Here is a 20,408-nt window from a genome sequence, read left to right on the forward strand (position 1 = left end):
GGTATATTTTGTCAAAGAAGAAATGTTTGTTGTCTTGTTTTTTGAGTGAGTAAAACAATATAATTATTTTATTTTATTAACCGTTTCACTCTGGAAGTGTTGCAGTGGAATGTTGACTTAAAACTGAGGCTACTTTCTGAAGCATAGATATAGATATGTTTTGGTCTCTACATAATGGACTTCCATATTAATATATACTACAGCAGTATTTTCCATTGTATAATGTGCTAACATTATTACATAAATTATTACATAAATAAACATAAATTACTATTCTTAAATGTGTCAAACTAGACTGGACCTGTAAGTATATGAACTTAAGCAAACATATAGAAAATATAATATTCTGTTTAAGCACTATTTTAACAAGTTCATTTTTTGTTATTTCAAGTCCTAGTCATTGTCTGTGAGCTAGTGTTCCTCTAGCACTAGTTCCTTATCATTATAACTCATCTGACTTAACATACAGTAATTCCCGCTCACACACCAAGGCTTCACCCATGAGTAGCGTCTCATTAGCAGCCATTGAGACTTCCTGACGGTCAGTCTGTGACTCCGAGCAACATGATTTTTTTCTATTTTAGGCTGGAATAAAAAGGGGATCATAATGATTTTTTACTGATGGAGGCAATTAGCAGAGAAGTGCTGACAGCGGTCTAGCGGGCAGTGCTGAGAACGGCATGTTAACACCACAATCACAAAGCTTTTAAAATTACTCTCTGCAGTTTTTTAAAAAGGCTCGCATTTATGTTCTAGGACCCTGCAATTCTGGCCATCAATTTTAAGATGGTAAGTGTGACAGGTGGGCTTTTTTCAGTCTCTGACTGAATTACATACCCAAGCTTTGGATTTTTTGGGCTGAGTCTCATGCGAGATTGACTCATGCATTTCTGCTTAAAAGTAAAGACCCAACTTTGTGTATGTTTTGCAAGATTCCACTTTGCATTAAACATGGCTCTTATTGCTAGGAGACAATATTTTAATGTAGTAAGCTCACGTTTTGCCAGAAAAATGTCTAAATTTTTATCATATGTAAGTGCAAAACATGTTCTATAGTCTTAATTATTGTATTTTTCTTTTTGTTTGGTTTTTATTGTATTTATGAAACTCAATTTAAGTTTACCATTCAGTATGTAGTCTGGCAATTATAATTACTAAACAGCATAAATATTGACCATATTGAAAGCAACATTGCATAGTATGGCTAAACAAGAAAACAATTGCTCAAAATTATTTAGAATGCACACATATACCTTTGCATGGTGGCATTCAATCAGAGTTTTGGATTTCACTCTGTTTACTGCAGCACTGATAATGCAGACAATATTATTATTTTTTCTTTCCCCACGGTTCATTTGCACACCTCCAGTAGAGTCGCATTTCATGATTTGAGCATGGTTATATTTTCACCCAGCTGAGGATATGTGAGGAAGCTCAATATTTCTCTCTCAACTCTAATAAGGAATTCCTTGCTGTTATTACTGGAACAGATTGATGGCCCCAGATCGTAAATTAAAGATATTTGCTTTAATAACTGTCCCTTTGAAACTTCCCACTCAATAAGTGCAAGTAATAATACGATATCAATCCTGGAAGACATTTACGAGCAGGCATCCTTCGCTAAAGGAGACGAGGCGAGAGATCTATTGTGAGAGATGCTCCAAAGGGTTTGTGGATTTCTCGGGTTGTTGATTTCCTCCCTCTCTGTATTAGTTTCCACTACACCTCATCCCAAAAGTTCTGCTAGTTACCCACAATAGGTAGTTAGTGAAATTGAATGTTTTACTTTTGAGACTTATGCAGTTTTTGTAATGAATTCTGTCAGTCGTCCATGTAGGCAGTTCATAGCATGCAATTCAAGCTAATTCTTGGTCTTATGGCACATGATTCATTGGCATACTTTGTCAAAGAAGAAATGTTTGTCGTCGTCTTAGTGAGTAAAACATTATTTTACTTTTACCATTCACTCTGGAAATGTTGCATTGGACAGTTGACTGAAACTGAGGCATCTGAATTCAGAAAGTTCACCCAGAAATGGAAATTACCCCTTGATTTACTCACCATAAAGCCATCCTAGGTGTATATGGCTTTCTTCTTTCAGACAAATACAATCAGAGTTATATTAAAAAATGCCCTGGCTTTTCCAAGCTTTATAATGGCAGTGAATGGCTGTTGAGATTCAATATTCCAATAGAAATCAAATAAACTGCATCCATCCATCATTAAAAAGTACTCCACACAGCTCCAAGGGGTTAATAAAGGCCTTCTGAGGCAAATTAATGAGTTTGTGTAAGCAAAATATCTATATTTAAAACATATAAACTGTAAATCTCTAGCTTCCGCTAACTGTATGCACATTCACGAGAGAGTGGCGTTCCAGCGTACACAAATGGATCGATTTGCTTCAGAAGGCCTTTGTTAACCCCCTGGAGCTGTGTGGAGTACTTCTTATAATGCAGTTTTTTGCGTTATTGAAAGAAGAAAACTTCTATTGCATTATTGAATCTTGACAGCCATTCATTGGCATTATAAAGTTTGGAAGAGCCAGGATATTTTTTAATATAACGTAGGGCTGGGCGATATGGCCAAATAATTATCATGCTAATCAGTCGATATTGATAATTATCACGATAAATGTCAATTTTTTTTTTCTTTCAAGTTTAAAGGCTGATTTTTGCTACAATGTCAAAGTTGTAAAAACTTGACAGTTAAATGTGGCTTTAAAATATTCTTTATGGTCAGAACATGACAAACACTTAATGTTTTTTGAATTCTTCACACTTTTTCCAGAAATTTTCCTTAACAAAATAAATATCGTAATAGGAAAAAAAAAAACAATTTCTCAGTTTTGCATGTTTTTTCGCTTATCGATTTATCGCCCAGCCCTGCTCCTATTGTATTCGTTTGAAAGAAGAAAGTCATATACACCTAGAATGGCTTAAGGGTGAGTAAATTATGGGGTAATTTTCATTTTTGGGTGAACTATCCCTTTAACACCAAATTTACAATAAAAAATAGTTATGTTTGTCCTATTTCCAGTGTTGATTCTACAAAATGTATCACTATAGAATCCTGTATTCCTGGATGCAGAATCTTTCTCTGTAGGCCTCTTATTTTCCTCTAAGAGCCTCTGAATGTTAGTGTACTTTTAAAATAGAAATAGAGCAAAAATACAGTACACATTTAAAATTTAAATGTCTTTCTCTTCCCGGAAAATGAACCAAAAATATTGATGACTCATCTTGTACACTGCAATTACATCTTATCCAGCATATGGCAGCCTTTTGAGTCAGAGATGCTTAGAAATGTGAATTACCATGAATCTACATAATAGCACATGTTAGACTAACAATATTCCCTCAGATTTTGTCCCAACAAGTCTATAAGAAAGTTTGAACAATTTCCTTTTGAACAATGCCACTGATTGGTTAAGGGTCTGCAAGCTCCTAGCATGCATTACTGCATGTGGTTTCTGTTGTAGGATTATTGTGCTTTTTGCTGAATTTTTATTGTTACCGCTAAGAGTTATTTGTTGTGTGGTCTTTTGAAGTACCACAAAACTTTATTTTTATGCATGCAGTGTGTAAAATGCTTAAGTTTTTGAATCATTTATTTATGATTTCCTGGAAGTTACTGGTATTTTTAATTGTACTACATAGATGTGGTTAGTGTTATCAGCACGCAACAATAGTTGAGTCTGAGACTCAAAGGTAAACACATTGCTCTCAACTGGACGCATATCAGTTTTGCAGGAATTTAATTTAGCATTCACATCTTACATGCAGCCTAATCCCTGTCTGGTGACCCACAGTGACCAGTGATACTACTAGAAAAACGATGCTGGTTAAATTATGCAAAACAAAATGTTCAGTGGCAGGGAGCGATGCGGTGTTCTCAAATTTGAATTAATTATGACCAGCAGCTACCATACAGTAGGTTAATGACTCTTGAACAGACCTCAGTTAAAGTAATTTAGACTATTAAGAATTCATAATTGTAATATTTCACCTCTGGCTGGCGGCAGCTTTGCTCAACACTCATTGTAATTTGGCCGATTAACAATTAGTACTTGCAATATTTCACCTTGACCTGAAATAGCGTAGTTGAATGAGTCAGAGCTGGTCATGGAGGGTTTTATGGTGGTTTTGGTGGCACTTTGGACTCTGGGGAAAATAATGTTTTATGGGTTTGTTATGGGTGATTTAAATAATTGCAGTTTTAATTTTTCATGAACCATTCTAAAATATTGAATAACCTTCAAATTAGTTACATTTGGTTTTCATACAGGCCAGTTAATATGATTCATTTGGATCATGCACTATATTTTATGCTATTCCGGATAGGAGCGAGTTTGTTTATTTCAGTTCATGGGCTGTTTCCTTTCCGCCTCAGTCTGTAGACGACAGCACAGGAAGCTGATTGGTGTTGTTTGTTACCACGGCAGCATGTGTGATGACATCTCCCCTGTCAGTCATGTTTTGCAGGCTCAGAGGAGTGTATGTGTTTGTGTGTGTACGTGTGCATATGTGAGATATAAAACACTACTGACACTTTGAGGGTGGGGACAGCATGCTATTTAGAGCAAACATGACTGTAGTGAGAGGCAGGATGCATTCGGAGTGACGAACACGCGGGAAAACCAGCACTGATTTCTCTTCTCGTGGAGGCTGAATATGGTTCTAAAATGACAAAAAGCACTAAAAAAGTAGTCTAAGTAGTCTTTGTGCATATTGTGATATGTTTCCTATGATATTATATCAAAATTGCATTTATTTTATCAGCTTTGGGGCTTTCGGACTGGCTAGAATCTGTAATATATTAAACCTCAGGCTTTATAAAGAATGTGTTATTCTTTATTCAATTATTTTCCAATAGTGTCAGGAGCTGTGATGTGAATGGTATTCAGGAAAGCTTCTGACCTTGGATGCTCATCTAATGGATGGGGAAAGGAAAGTAACTAAATATTGAAGCTATCGTCTTGAAAGCAAGACAAAACAGGAACACCCAGACAGGCAGGTGTAATAAAAGTCTCAGAAGTGCGAAAAGTAGAATTCACCCCTCAGTCCCTAAATAAACTATGGAGCAGCCAGGGCTGCTATATATATTTTTTATAATGTATTTAAGTACTAATGTTAAAGAGTGAACTTTGTATTACATCACCTCTCGTAACTTACAACTTACTGCCACCTTAGGATGAAAATGCTTTGTATTCCTCATTTGCAAGTCACTTTGGGTTAAACTGTCTGCTAAATGAATAAATGGTAATAAGCCTAATATAATATATTATTAAAATATGGGTCATGGAGCATTAGCTGTCCATTGCGCTTCAGATTCTACCAACATGCTTTTCTGTTTTCAAATATTTTAATAAGTAATTTTATTTATTTATTTGCATAAATATTAAAGTTAATTTAAAGGAGAAGTCCACTTCTAAAACAAAAATTCACATATAATGTACTCACCCCCTTGTCATCCAAGATGTTCATGTCTTTCTTTCTTCAGTCATAAAGAAATTGTTTTTTGAGTTAAACATTTCAGCATTTTTCTCCATATAATGAACTGCTATGGTGCCCTGATTTTGAACTTCCAAAATGCAGTTTAAATGCAGCTTCAAACGATCCCAAATGCAGTTGTAAACTGTGGTCTTCTCTAGTGAAACGATCGGTTATTTTCATAAAAATAATAACATTTATATCCGTTTTAATGTCAAAAGCTTGTCCATCTTACTCTGCCTGAACTGTTTTTTTTCCTGGGTTAGGTCAGTTAGGGTATGTCTCAAAACTCCCATCTTATGTTCTCCCTCAACTTCAAAATCGTTGTATATCTCTGTTTTACCTTTAAGGGTGTTTGATGATCTTTGCATGTTCACTTTGCAAAGACTGGGTCGGTACATCTGCAGCGATGTAGGATGATTTTGAAATGATTTTTGAAGTTGAGAGAAAAAAACCCCTGAGTTTTTTGACATCTTGAGCCAGAATACACAGAGTTCAAGGAGAGCAAGGCAAAACGAGCGTTTGAGATTAAAAAGTATTTAAATTGTATTATTTTTTTATTAAAATAACCGATTGTTTCGCCCCCCGGGGCACCATAGCAAATCGGGGCACCATAGCAGTCCATTATATGGAGAAAAATCCTGAAATGTTTTTCCCAAAAAACAAAATTTCTTAAGACTGAAGAAAGACAGAAAGGACCACAAAACCAGTCATAAGTAGCACAGGTGTATTTGTAGCAATGGTTAAAAATACATTGTATGGGTCAAAATTTTAATGCCAAATATCATTAGGCTATTAAGAAAAGATCATGTCCATGAAGATATTTAGTGAACTGCCTACCGTAAATGTATCAAAACTGAATTTTTGATTAATAATATGCATTGCTAAAAACTTAACTTGGACAACTTTAAAGGCAATTTTCTCAATATTTTGATATTTTGCTAAAAGTTGTATCTCGGCCAAATGTTGTCCTATCCTAACAAACCATACATCAATGGAAAGCTTATTTATTCAGATAAGGTATACAATTTTTAAAAAAATTTATGACTGGTTTTGTGGTCCAGGGTCACATATGTTACAAGTTTCAATATCGGATTTGATCTTTTGACATGAGCCCATTGCACAAATATACAGAGTTTAATGCTGTTTGCCCATATGATTCTCCTGCCATTGATGTTTTCCTTTGTTTTAAAGAGCAGACTTATCATTTATCTATTCTGGGTCTAAATTAGGAGATGACGAGCACGTGAAGCTTAGTGGCATGCTGCTTATATTTATCAAGAAGTAAAATAGCTCATTCCCGTGGGCAAAACAATCCGTCTATGAATGAGAGTATGAAGTAAGAACTGATGGGGTGTTGTTCTGCCCCCCTTCACAGATGACGAGTGGAAGAAGAATGTTATATTAACATGAAAGTCATTTGTGACACTTAATTTTATAAAAACAACAGCTGGTTTGACACGTCATGCGTCGTTATGCCACTTCTGTGTCACTGCACATACGCAATACTTTCCAGTTTCAGTTTTCAATTCGATCAAGTGTTTACATAAAGCTTTTCAGTCTGATTACTAATGGATCATTTAGGTGCATGTACACATGCCTACTGTATATACTGAAATTATAGAGGCCCTGGTTCACTTTGCTAGTTTACTAGTTATTTGGCATTGAAATTATCCATTGAAAATTCCATATAAAATAGCCGCTAGTCATAATTCAACGTCATACATTTAAAAATTGCACCTTTGAAACCAAACATACTTGTATCTGCATACAATTCGTAGGTTGAAAGTCTGCGTAATCCCAGCTCTTTTTTCTTTCTCCAGACGTAATTCTATTTTTCTGAAATGCAGTAATGGCGGTATTCCTCACCTTTACTTTCATCCACCATTTGCCAAGTGCATGTCAAATGGTGACAGCGACTCTATTAGTTTCAGGGTGTTGCTCTTTTTCACAACAACTGAAATGTAATAACATTCAGAGACCATTGACTGAGATAGGTGCGTGATTCCTCAAGGGAGGGCCATTGATCAGGGGCAACCATTAATGGTGCATTGTAGAGATGGATGGTGTTGGACAGAGGTTCATTTGAGCCCTTGGCCGATGTGTTCTGAATCTGTCAGCTACAGCAATCTGTCAGCAAACCTTTGGCTTGACCACTATGTGCACCCTGGTGTCTGGGAAAGGATACAGCAGGGGCAGAAAAGAGCGCCAGGCTGATCTTTCAGATGGATGGCGCTATGATGAATGATATTTACAAAAGGAGAATGGTAAGCAATGATCTGTGGAGTATTTTTGAATCACTATCCCTGCCTCATTAAGCAGTGCGGTTACATGTTGACCCAGATTGCCAAAATAATGTTTCTCAAACTGTTTAAGCATTCTTGTAAATACAGATTTGTTGATTATTGCATTATGGTGATCTTGTGTATTAGGAAGAAATGACTTGTTTGTTTTTAAAGAGAAACAATGCCAACTCTGGTTGTGTTAGATGATAATGGTGCCACTAGTGAAGTCTCAAGGCATCATCAGCGAAAGTGGATTTATTAATAATGTTGACTTGTGCTTAAAGGGATATAATGTGTGTTTGCAGAAGGATGTCTGGGAGATAAACTGACTGTACCTTGAATTTGTTATTAGAAAAAATATTAAGAATATGTGTTGGCACAATAGAGGGTCAGTCGAAGACCACAGTGTTTCTGAAGAACAAAAACAGAGATTTATTGATTTTTGTAATATAGATTTTTAGCTTTTAAACAAAGTTTTTTTAAAATAAATAATAAACAAATAGGTTAAATAGCAAAATAAAGGTTTTATTCAAATTTTGTATTACATAACTCAAAATATAAACTCAAATATACAATTATACACTTTTGTATTATATTTTTATATTATTTAAAAAATGCAAAATAAAAACTGGACATTTTGACCTTACTGTTTGTTGTAAGCATTGCTTTTTAAACTCCCACTCACAGGAGAGATTTTCTGTGATATTTTTAAAAAATATATTTTAAATTAAAAAATGGTGACATTTTATAAAATTGTATATTTATATACAATTTTGTATTCATATTTATATTATTGTATAAATGTTTTATACATTTAAATTTCTAAATTAAATATGTTTAAATCACAAAAAGACAAATTATATATTGAGTTTGTAATATTATAAATGTATAAAATATATTATTTGGAAAATATTTAGCTTGTATTGCATTACATTATTACATGGCATTCTACTCACTGTACTGTATGATGTAACTTACTTAAAGCAGTTTCTGTTATGTTTTTTTGTTTGTTATTTTATGGAAATGGTTTTTATTTATTTTAATCTCTTTTTTTAGTCTTTAGTCTTTATTATTTTAATTAGTTAGTTTTAATTAGTTTAGTATAGTACTTAAACAAAATTAAAATGTATTATTTATTTTAATGTTTAATTTATTTTATTTAATCTTTAATATTATTTGTTAAATTTTGTATTTATTAAATTAATAAAATATTTTATTTATTTTAATCAAAGTATACCTTTTTTTTTTTTAGGTTTAATCTGTTTATATAAAAAAAAATTTGGTTTAAATAAATTGTATTTTTTATTATTTAAGAAATTCACCCTCTAACACATTCAAGCATTCTCTATAATTTTTTTATTCTATCTACTTCTTTTTTTAAATTATTATAAAAAACAAATTATAACTTGTCCCAATACTCTATCTATTCTATTTCATTTCTATCTACTTTTTATTCTTTTTATTTATTATATTTAAAAATAAACTTGCTATGTGTATGTCTAACAGACTGGGAATTGTTACATATTATTGCTCTTTTGTTAGATTGCTTCTGTTGTCCTCATTTGTAAGTTGCTTTGGATAAAAATGTCTGCTAAATGACTAAATATTAATAATACATTATTTAAATTTTTTAAATGATAGTATATTAAATAATATATTAAATCTCACCTGTGAGGGAGAAAAAAATATTACAATTTTGGCCAGCAAGACTCCCAGACTAGACAGCAACCATAGAGTACAGTGCCATCAAAAGCAAACCTTTATCATTTACAGGTGCTCGTGTGTTTCTATTGTGTGCTTTTCAATTTCTGTTTACACCAGCGTGAGGTTTTGGACCTCTGCCCAGACTCACTCCTGTTTTGGGAGTGTTGACTTCATATTAGCCTTCACTAACCACAGAGGTACTTTAGCCGTGTTTGTGTGTTGTTGTTGTTGTTTTTTCAGCAGAACCTGAACGGCCATATCTTACAGGCGAAAATTTGCTGTCATTGCCCCAGCGCAGGCTTTCCACGGCTCGCTGGTTATCAGAGTGCGTCTCGTGTCAAGGAAAAACACAGAGTATTTGTGTCAAAGATCTGACCTGGCGAAGAACATTTGATGTGACATCTATTCATTTAGACTTTTTAGAGACCGTCTCGCCCCTCCCCGCACCCAAACACCTCTGATCAGGTAACCAGTGCGGTGTCGAGACGGAACGTTTGATCTTCCATTTCTGCAGCCCGCAGATGGCTAGCTCTCCTATCGCCTCATAACAATTTCATAAGTGACTTGCTGTAAATTGCCATGGCGATGGTATGGTAATTGGGTTGCCACTCCGCTTCACTTTCTCTCTCTGGTCAAAGAAAAAAAAAAAGAGAGAAGCATTTCTCTTTCTCTTCGCTGCAGTCACACTGAGTAATAAGTGTTAGGACAGACGGAGTGAAAGTGAGCTTGATCACAGAGTTGAGGAAAAAGAGTGCACTCATTTCCTACAGCGCAACTGGGAGAATGTGCTACTCCATGTAGTTTACTAAACAGCGTTTTCTGTGCTGCCGCAACTGACCACCTATAATCATCTATAAAAGTGGCTTCTCTTCTTTATCGGTTGTTGAAGTTTAATGCTTTGATGGATCTTGACACTAAAATTAAGTCTACAGGTGTAGGTTAGATAGGAAATTTCTTTGTGTGTGTGTGTACACTATTGTTCAAATATGTAAGGTTGGTCTTATATTTGTGTATCAGTACTACGGGTGGGCGATATACTGGTAGACATGATTAACAGGTAGATATTTGTTAACTGGCAGATATTTTGGACTGTCATTTCTATTGTGGTTACACGCTCATGTGACGTTGCTGTGCTACATGGTCACGAAAACTTTACGTTTTTAAGCACTGTGGTTTTTAAGCCGTTGAAAAATGCAATCAGCAGTGAAGAGAGAAGTCTGAGAGACTGAAGACGTGCTCATAGAGCAAGGGAGTAACTGTGAACTGATTTATTTTTGCTGCTTTATATGCATAGAAATGGTTAAATACACACACTTGTATGTGTCGAATTGCCTGTCTTTGCAAGTATCCACATAAACACAGTCATTTATGTTTTAGGTGAAAGCAAACAGCTGAGAAAGAAAACACGTGTAACAGTATATTGGATCCGGGCAGCTCTTGAAGTGACAGCAGTCTAATTTTCCTGCTGTTTGCCATTCATGTTAATCAAACTACAAAAAAGAGAAAATCCTTGACAGCTCTTAACTAAATCTAACTAACTTTTGTAACTTTAATAAGAAGAAATATTTAATTTACACAGTAAAGAATATGCGTATTTGTACATTTGATTAATTAGTGTATGTAGCATTTCTTATTTATTTGTTCTAATGTTTTTTGCCCTATTGCTTGTAATTAGTTTCTTATTCTAATTTAATGGACTGTTTGACTCTGAAAGCTTGAGCTTTTTTTTTTTTTTAATTTAGGCTAGTTTTTGTGATATCATAAAGACCTTATTTAAAGCAAAAATAACTGTGCAATAATATATTATTATTTTTTCCCAAATTCTTTTTAATTTTTTTCCAAATTCCGTTTTTCCCCTTTTTTCCAATTAAATTTTTATTTTAAGTTTTAATGGTTTAATTAATAAATATTAATCAAAAAGTATATCTAATTAATGGAAATTATGAAAGGTATACCATTTAACAGCAATTAATTTTTTTTTGTAGCAAATTCTGTGTCTTTTATTCATTTTCTGCATTCAATATTGGTTTCATTAAATTTTAATAATCAAAAGCGCCCCTAATTAAAAGATTTTCCAAAAAAAATTATATTCTTGTTTTATTTATTTCTTTTTGAAATTGGTTTATTTACATTTTTCTGGTAAATAATTTCTCTGATAAATATTCAGTAACACTTTAGTATAGAGTACAATTTTCATTATTAACTAGTTTCTTATTAGCATGCATATTATTAACATATTGGCTGTTTATTACTACTTATAAAGCACCTATTCTGCATGACCATATTCTACATCTCTAATCCTACCCAATACCTGAACATAACAACTACCTTACTAACTATTAATAAGCAGCAGATTAGAAGTTTATTAAGGCAAAAGCAGTAGTTAATGGTTTGTTAATAGCTAGAACTGGACCTTAAAATAAAGTGTGACCAAATATTCCTTAAAAAATAATTTTTAATAATAATTTTATTGTTAATAGTAGTACTATCGTTACATTAAGCAATATACAGTAATTTTGTCACAGTTTCTTTAAGTTAAGCCAAATTTTTATTTTGACAGGTTGCTGTGAAGACCTTTATGACAATAGTTTTTCTCAAAAGAAACGGTAAAATGCTCATGAAGGGGTAAAAACACTGCGAGCGTCACGCACACTTCAGTATGTGTGTAATAAACAAAACTGCAGGATTCATATTTTAATAGTGTTTTTACAGCTTAATATTCTCAGACACTAGTCCATATCGAATTGTGAAGTGTGCTGACCTACTTTTGATTAATTCATCCCAAATTTGGCAAATTCTGTGACATTCCGCGTTACACAGTAAGTTCCATTTTTATAATTGGATTCCACGATTCCGTCCACATTTTCCGCATTGTGCAAATAATTGGGCCTTAATATCGTGATTATATGATTTTGGTCATATCGCCCACCCCTAATCAGTACTCTGATTTTCATTTTTGTGATTCAGCGCTAGGGTTTCACTGCTTAGCGCAGTGCACATGTGAAAGGTGTGACTTCTGTGGTGTTTTTTTTTTTTTTTTTTTTTTTTTTTCTGGTGTTCTGTGGATGTGCCCATGTGCTCTGGTCAGTGCACCATTAATGAATACTTCATGATGTTATTTAACTCTCGGATGACTAAATCAATATTACCCTTCCTTCTTCATGAAGGAACAGATGGTTCTTTACAGCCGTGAAGAGTCAGTCCATCTTGGACATATCAGACTCCGTACATCATGCAACACACACACACACACCATCCCTGCTCCATTGAACCGGTGAGGCTGATATTGTCTGTCAAGCGCCTTGGGTTGGAGAGACTACCAAGACTCTGGCGATGAATGCGTGTTTGGTTCCAGAATGAAACTACTGACTTCATGAATGCTTTAATGAATGTTTTTTTTAACGCATGTTGCATTAGGCATGCTGCTGGAGAAGTCTGCTTCTGCCTTATTTTTTAAAAAAAGAATCACTTAAATATATAATGCAATGACATTTAACATTTTGTATGTGGTTTTGTAATATTTTTGTCTGCCACTATATAATGTACAGGATCAAATCTTTTCTTCAATGGTTTATTTTTGTTCTTGTCACTGTAGTTATTAGCTTTGGGGCTACAAACAGAGCTTTGCGTTTGAAACATATGAGAGGAGTTAAAAGATATGAAGAGGCTTTGTTATTGGCCATGAGTAATTGTTGCCTGTCACATATAACGAAAGCAGATTGTACCTTAAAGGACATCCCTTTATGCTTTTGTTTAGCGTGGCAACATAATAGCTGTTTTGATGTGTCCTCGGCTAATGACGGTTTAATCATTTGTTTACTATGCTCGTCTGAGGTATACGGTGATATTTAGTCAGCCATCGCTTTAACGGTTAAGCACCTCGCACTTATGTTTTTTAATTCGGCATCTCCATCACAGTGTTTCTGGGTGGAAAAACAAGCTTTGAATAGCAATTTTGTGAACACAAAGTCTGTCATCTCTCTCTTGCACCAAAGCAGAGGGTGGCTGTGTTATGCTAATTCAATAGGAGCTTAGCAGGAACATTTTATATGTTTTCTCTCCTTTTTTGTTATTCGTCAATATGTTCACTGACTATTTGTGGAAAAAGAGCAGCTCGGCTCTAAAAAAGCCCATCAATGACAGACTGAAAAAAGCACAGAAGTAAGGCGTAAAGGGGAAAAAAATGCCTGCTTAATGCTCATACTTGCATCTGAGGCGGCAATCTGTTCTGTTTTATTTTTAAAATGGCCTTTACCCTTGTGGAGAATGTCACACATCCCAATGTTAGATGATTTTACCCTTCAACTCGCATTAATGAGAAACTGCATGGAGACTCTTAGATCCTAACCACATCTGACAAGTGCCAGCAACATTTGCAAATCCTGTGAAATAACCATATGTTTGTCATTGCTTGAAAGACAGTTTGGGCTGTTGGAAAAACCATATGTTTGGTTTTTTTAGCTTTGTTGTATTTGGAAAGGTGTTTAATATTAGTAAGCGAAAGTATCTGGATACTTAAAGCTCCACTGAAGTGCTTTGAAACACGCAGTGTTATTCTATATGTTGATGTAATTTCAACTGAAGTAGGAAGACAGGACGGGACATATCAAGCAGCCCCGCCCCTTTTTTAAAAGGCCAGTAACATTTTGTTTATTTCACAAGTTGAACCAAAGCCACTGAGCTCAGTAAAGCTGCATTTGACACCGTATGTGAGGCACAATCTCATCCATATTACTGTAAAATATAACATTCTGTGTAGAATTCAAATAGGTCCGATACATTTTGTGGTCTTTGCCGATTCACACAATATTAATATAATATTAATATTTGAATATTTAAATATAATTATTATATTATATTTAATATTTATATATTGTATATTAATAAATATTTTTTTAAAAATAGAATCACAGAATCAAAAGTTGCAATCTAAATGTTTATTCTAGAGTGAATTTGATTGGACAAAGTTTGATGAGAAGCTGAAGTGCAGGGTGATAAATTATTGTTAAATCATTGTTTGTTATTATATGTAATAGTCTATATAATATAATATAATATTAATAATTAATAATATAATGTTAATATTTGAATATTATTGTTAAATCATTGTTCCATTTTGGCAGAAATTAACACAGATTTAAATTAAATTAAAACAGACTGAAATCCAAAAAACTTTAACTTTTAAAATATTGTGAGTATGCATTATATAAAATAATAGTTGCTTTTTAAGCAAGTCGTAAAATAGGAGGTTATTAGATTTAAAATAATACCATACAAAAGTCTGATGTCAGTAAGATAAAAAAAAAAGAAATTAATACTTTTATTCATCAAAAACTCATTAAATTGATCAAAAGGGTGGTAAAGAGAAAATTTCTATTTTAAATGCATGCTCTTCTTTTGAATTTTCTATTCATCAAAGACTTAAAAAAAAATAATCTGTCACAGTTTCCATAAAAATATTACCAGTGCAAGTGTTTTCAACACTGATTATAATAATAAGTGTTTCTTGAGCAGTAAATCAGCATATTAGAATGATTTCCAAAGGATCATTTGACACTGAAGACTGGAGTAATGATGTTGAAAATTCAGCTTTGCCTCACATGAATAAATTACATTTTAAAGCATATTAAATGCAAACACAGATGTTTCAAGTTGTAGTAATATTTCAGATTTTTACAGTATTTGTGTAACTATATTTTGATAAATGTTCTATTTTCTAAAGCCAAGTATAAATCTCATCAAGTTAGTGTTTTTAGGCATTTTACATTTATTTCAAACTAATAACTTAAGGCAGTAACAGTTTAAATAATAGGGTACAATGGGGCTAAAGGGCACACCTTAAGAAAAAATGTTGTTCATTGTGCCTAAAATGTATAATTGCAGAAAAAATAAATATGTTTGCATCGAACAGATTTTGTGTGACAATAAATCCTACAAGTTGTTTTTATTTTTAAAATCTTATAATGTATGAGGTGGCAAGGGGGGGCCTTTTACCCCACACGCAGGGTAAAGCACAGAATCAACTTTTTGCTCCAGCCCATTAACACATCAAGGATCTGACGAATTTGCACGTGCATCTTGAAAAGCAAATATTTTATAAGTTTTGTAAGTGCTACGGCATGTTTTTCTGCCATCTAGTGGTTTAGAGGAAAATAATATTAAAGGCGTTTTTTTACCCCGGGGCGCCTTTAGCCCTGTTGTACCCGATATTTTATTTAGGGTTACACCTGATACACCCAATTACACCCACAGCAAACTCACTGCATGGTTTAACGGGTCTGTTAAAACTCAATGGGCTCAGGGGGAGGCGAGAGAAACGCAGACTCCCTCTGTAACTTTACCTGCTGGTGATTTATACACTTTTTAAAGTGGTGTTGTTTGATTTTTGTACTGCATAAAATATGTATTTTACAAAAAACATAATATATATATCAAATATATAGCTTCTCACTTATTTTGCCTTTTGTCATGTAGCGTAAATGTGTTCATCATCCATCTAGATTATCCATTCCTCACAGTCTTCATTGGGATGATGGTGCTTGTCAATGTGGGATCAATTAATGGGATTGTGGTGTTGAAAGCAGTGGCTAAGAGCCGTGCCAGCTCCCATTACTGTTAGCGTCCCGATCGCGCCCCCTCCTGCTGCTGAGGCAGACGTTCCCAGACTCTGCCAGACGACCAGCCTGCACACCTTAAGTGAAACATATCGATCGCAGCTATTGCGAGTCCATGGAAATTTTGCACAGATGTCCAGAGCAAGACACAACACCTTCTTAGAAAAGGTCTCACATCAGTCGAGTGTACAGAGCCAAGAAGTAGCTGTTTAATTCTCTTTGTTGGTCCTCGGGCACCTTGCTAAACACTGCCCACTTAATCTTCACAGGAGCCGACTGCTCACGTACACAGGCGTACTGCCTATGGATTTGGTTGGCTTGTTTATGACCTTGGTGAAAGGGTTATGGTTTAATCAGTAGTTCGCACTGTTTCTCCAGGCCCTGCCAACCTTATTCCTGCAGCGTAATGAAGGCTGCTATCCTGAGAGAAGCTTTCCCACAGCAGGTCGAGGGCTGATCTGGGATCAGGTGCTCCTGTGTTGGTGCTGATCTCTGTGGCTGTGCCAAAAACATTCTGTTCCAGGAACACGACACTTTCTTTGTTTCACGAATTTGATTCGATTTCAGTGTGACCTCGAGTCAAGGAACAGATTTTGATCAGTGCCAAACACAGAAACTGTTCATTTTCTCTGCCAAAATTGAAAGCTTTTTGAGTTTTCACAGAAGCTCTTGAGCAAATAGATGGTAGCATTTACATTTATTCATTTGGCAGACACTTGCAAGCAAAAGCAAAGCCACCTAGTTCTTGTTTGTTCTTACGGATTGAATCCATGACTTCGGTGTCAAACTTATTTAAAGAGGGCTAAAAACGTCATTTTATGTTTTTTTTTTTTTTTTTTTTTTTTAAACCTTGCTCTACCCATTATTTACAATGCTTTTTAAGAAAAGTCTGAATTGTTAGTTTTAGGATCATTTTTTCTTAATTTTAAGAATTTTGTAATACATTTTTATAATTTTTTTTTTTTTGTGAAAAATGCTAAAATAGGATTACAGAATCAAAAGTTGCCATCTAAATGTTTTTACAGATTTTTTTTTAAATCAAATTCAAAATATTTTTTTTGTATTTATTCATTTTCAAATTATTATATGAATAAATAAATATGTACATATTTACATATTTGTGTCAGTATTTAGGTGTAAGTGCAATCTTAAGTCATCCATTCCTTCTCTAAATATTAAATCAAAATTATTGCTTTTTTTAATGTAATCATGTAATGGCTAATTTATAATTAGCTAAAAATATTATGAATATATCATGGCAATAAATGGATGCAATTGCTAGACCTTTTAATGCATAAACTATTTCTCAGATCACTGCTCTGCCAGACTCGTATCATGTTAAACTCCAGCTGCTGGAGTAACCAATCCCAGTTTGTTTCTCTGATAGATTTTTACAAGCGCTGTGCGGTTCGAAGGTACACAAATAAAGGCGGTAATGCACATTGAATGAGTCAAAGCAATCATTTTCTATAAGCTGTTGGAACAAACTCCACCATTGAATATTCAATTTGCATCCGCTCAAACTTTTTGAAATTAACTTTGGCCCTGCAGTGCGTTCGGGCTGAGAGATAATCACACAAAGGGGGTTCAGCCCTTCACCCGGCAGCGTTTGCATCGGTAAATCTCTGTTTTTCTTTTCCAAGCCCACAATCGGCCTGCCGCTCGACAGACCCTTTTGTGCGCACGTTAAAGGCTCTTTATTGATTGGAGGCAAAATGTTTTTAATGTTGTTGATGAGATTTTGAGATTGGCCAGCTAATGGGAAAATAGAGGGCCCTTTTTCAATCAATTTTTAACTCAAGTCTTAAATTGAAAATCTTTAGCAATGCAATTAAGGCTGATTTGAAAGGTACACTAAAACTTTCAAAATGTTTTTATACTCTTTTCTTTTTTAACCTCCTCAATTTAGAGCTTCAAAACGATGTGCGAACGCACGCTTTTATATGCTAAGTAACGTTCCTCCCCGCTGTTGTTCAGTCACAGGTGAAGGATAAACAACAAAAAAAAAAGAATAAATAATTTGCCTGAAAGGCCCTTCAAGATGTATAAAGGTCCATGATTATCAATTAACCATTTTACTTCTAATTGCTAAAGTGAATCATAAAACCCAACCCGTTGATCACATTTTCTTCTGATTCCTGACCTGAGACAAATCAAACTGCTTGCATTAGCATTAATTAAATTGTACGCTGCCTCCACGTCAACAAATTCATTTCCATTGCAGCCACCGGCAACAACAGAATATGCATTAGTGCCTCGTCGTTTCCTTTGTTGGCGAGGAGAGTTTGAAACAGCTGGTTGATTTTAATAGACTCTGTGTCCTTGTTGTTTTTCCTCAGTGCACGTCAAAGCGGGAACCTGTGAGGTCATTGCAGCCCACCGCTGCTGTAACAAGAACAAAATCGAGGAGCGCTCCCAAACTGTCAAGTGTTCTTGCTTCCCTGGGCAAGTTGCTGGGACAACAAGAGCGGCTCCTTCCTGTGTGGACGGTAAGACGCTTTTCATTTGTTTATGTGTGTGTGTGTGTCTTCCTGCTGTTTGATTCTATTAAACAAAGTAGTTTATTATTTCTGTTATAGAAATAATATAACAGTGTATGTTTGTGTGTGCAGATAAAGAGATAGATTGGACTTTTATATTATATTTTTAGTATAGCATTAATTTAAAGCATTAAAAAAGCATTTTTAGCATTAAAAAAACAGGCAAGTTATGATTTAAAATAAAGAACATATTTTTGGTCCCGAATTAAGCAAATTTGTGATTATTGACCATCCACTTTAGTCAAAAGTCACCGGTTGTCTAAAAATACCATTTCATCGCCTTAGAATTATAAGGTTCTATCTGACATTTTCACATATTCTTATTCGGTGACTTATTTACATTATGTGATGTTTCTTTTGTAAGCTGTGTATATTTTGGGACTTTTTTTTAGAAAACAAACATGGTTCTATCTACGAAAGTCTATGGAATGCAAAAACTTGCTCAGAATGTAGATAGAACCTTATAATTCTAAGGTGACGATTTGTAATAAAAATCTGAATTAAATTAGAAAGCTATATATTGTAAAGTGTAATATTATTGATGAAAGTGTAATATTAATGGTAACTGTGCAGTATATTCATATATACAGTGGTGGCCAAAATTATGAACACTACTATTTTCACCATTTAAAAATGGTTTTAAAATAAAAACTTTTACTGTAGTGTGTCAGTAGGAAATATTGGTTTACATTTCCAAACATTCATTGTGTCATTAATTATAATCCAGTAGATGCTTCAAGAGATCTACCTGCAAAGCTACCTGAAAAACTGTGCCTAGGGCAAAAACTACTTTAAACACAAAGGATGGTCTCACCAAGTGTTAATTTAATTTAGTTAAAGGAGAAGTCCACTTCCAGAACAAAAATTTACAGATAATGTACTCATCCCCTTGTCATCCAAGATGTTCATGTCTTTCTTCAGTCATAAAGAAATGATGTTTTTTGAGGAAAACATTTCAGCATTTTTCTCCATATAATGGACTGATATGGTGCCCCGAGTTTGAACTTCCAAAATGCAGTTTAAATGCAGCTTCAAATGATCCCAAATGCGGTTGTAAATGATCCTAGCCAAGGAAGAAGGTTCGGTTATTTTCATAAAAATAATACAATATATATACTTTTTAATCTCAAACGCTCGTCTTGTCTTGCTCTGCCCGAACTCTGTTTCCTTCCGGTTCATGACAGTTAGGGTATGTCGAAAAACTCCCATCTCATGTTCTCCCTCAACTTCAAAATCATCCTTTATCGCTGTTTTACCTTTTTTGTTAAGGGTGTTTGATCTTCTTTGCATGTTCACTTCGCAAAGACTGGGTGGATACTTCTGCAGCGATGTAGGATGATTTTGAAATAATTTTTGAAGTTGAGGGAGAAAATATGATTGGAGTTTTTCGACATACCCTAACTGTCTTGAGACAGAATACACAGAGTTCAGGGAGAGCAAGACAAGATAAGTGTTTGAGATTAAAAAGTATTTAAATTGTATTTTTTTTAATGAAAATAACTGATCATTTCGCTAGATGAGACCCTTCTTCCTCGGCTGGGATCGTTTACAACCGCATTTGGGATTGTTTGAAACCCCATTTAAACTGCATTTTGGAAGTTCAAACTCGGGGCACCAAAGCAGTCCATTATATGGAGAAAAATGCTGAAATGTTTTCCTCAAAAAACATAATTTCTTTACGACTGAAGAAAGAAAGACATGAACATCTTAAATGACAAGGGGAGTACATTATCTATAATTTTTTGTTCTGGAAGTGGACTTCTGCTTTAATAG

The 20,408-nt window shown here is 34.3% G+C and overlaps 1 protein-coding gene across 1 annotated transcript in view; it reads left to right on the forward strand.

Moving 5' to 3' along the window:
• tafa3a (TAFA chemokine like family member 3a) overlaps window positions 1-20,408 on the forward strand; it is a 106,930-nt gene that overhangs the window by 77,522 nt on the left and 9,000 nt on the right. The window contains exon 3 of the mRNA XM_051113557.1: window positions 18,435-18,584. Coding sequence (XP_050969514.1) covers window positions 18,435-18,584 — 150 coding nt within the window. The remainder of the gene's footprint in view (window positions 1-18,434; window positions 18,585-20,408) is intronic.

This window comes from Labeo rohita, chromosome 6 (genome assembly GCF_022985175.1).
Source record: "Labeo rohita strain BAU-BD-2019 chromosome 6, IGBB_LRoh.1.0, whole genome shotgun sequence".
In the NCBI taxonomy this organism is placed as follows: Eukaryota; Metazoa; Chordata; class Actinopteri; order Cypriniformes; family Cyprinidae; genus Labeo; species Labeo rohita.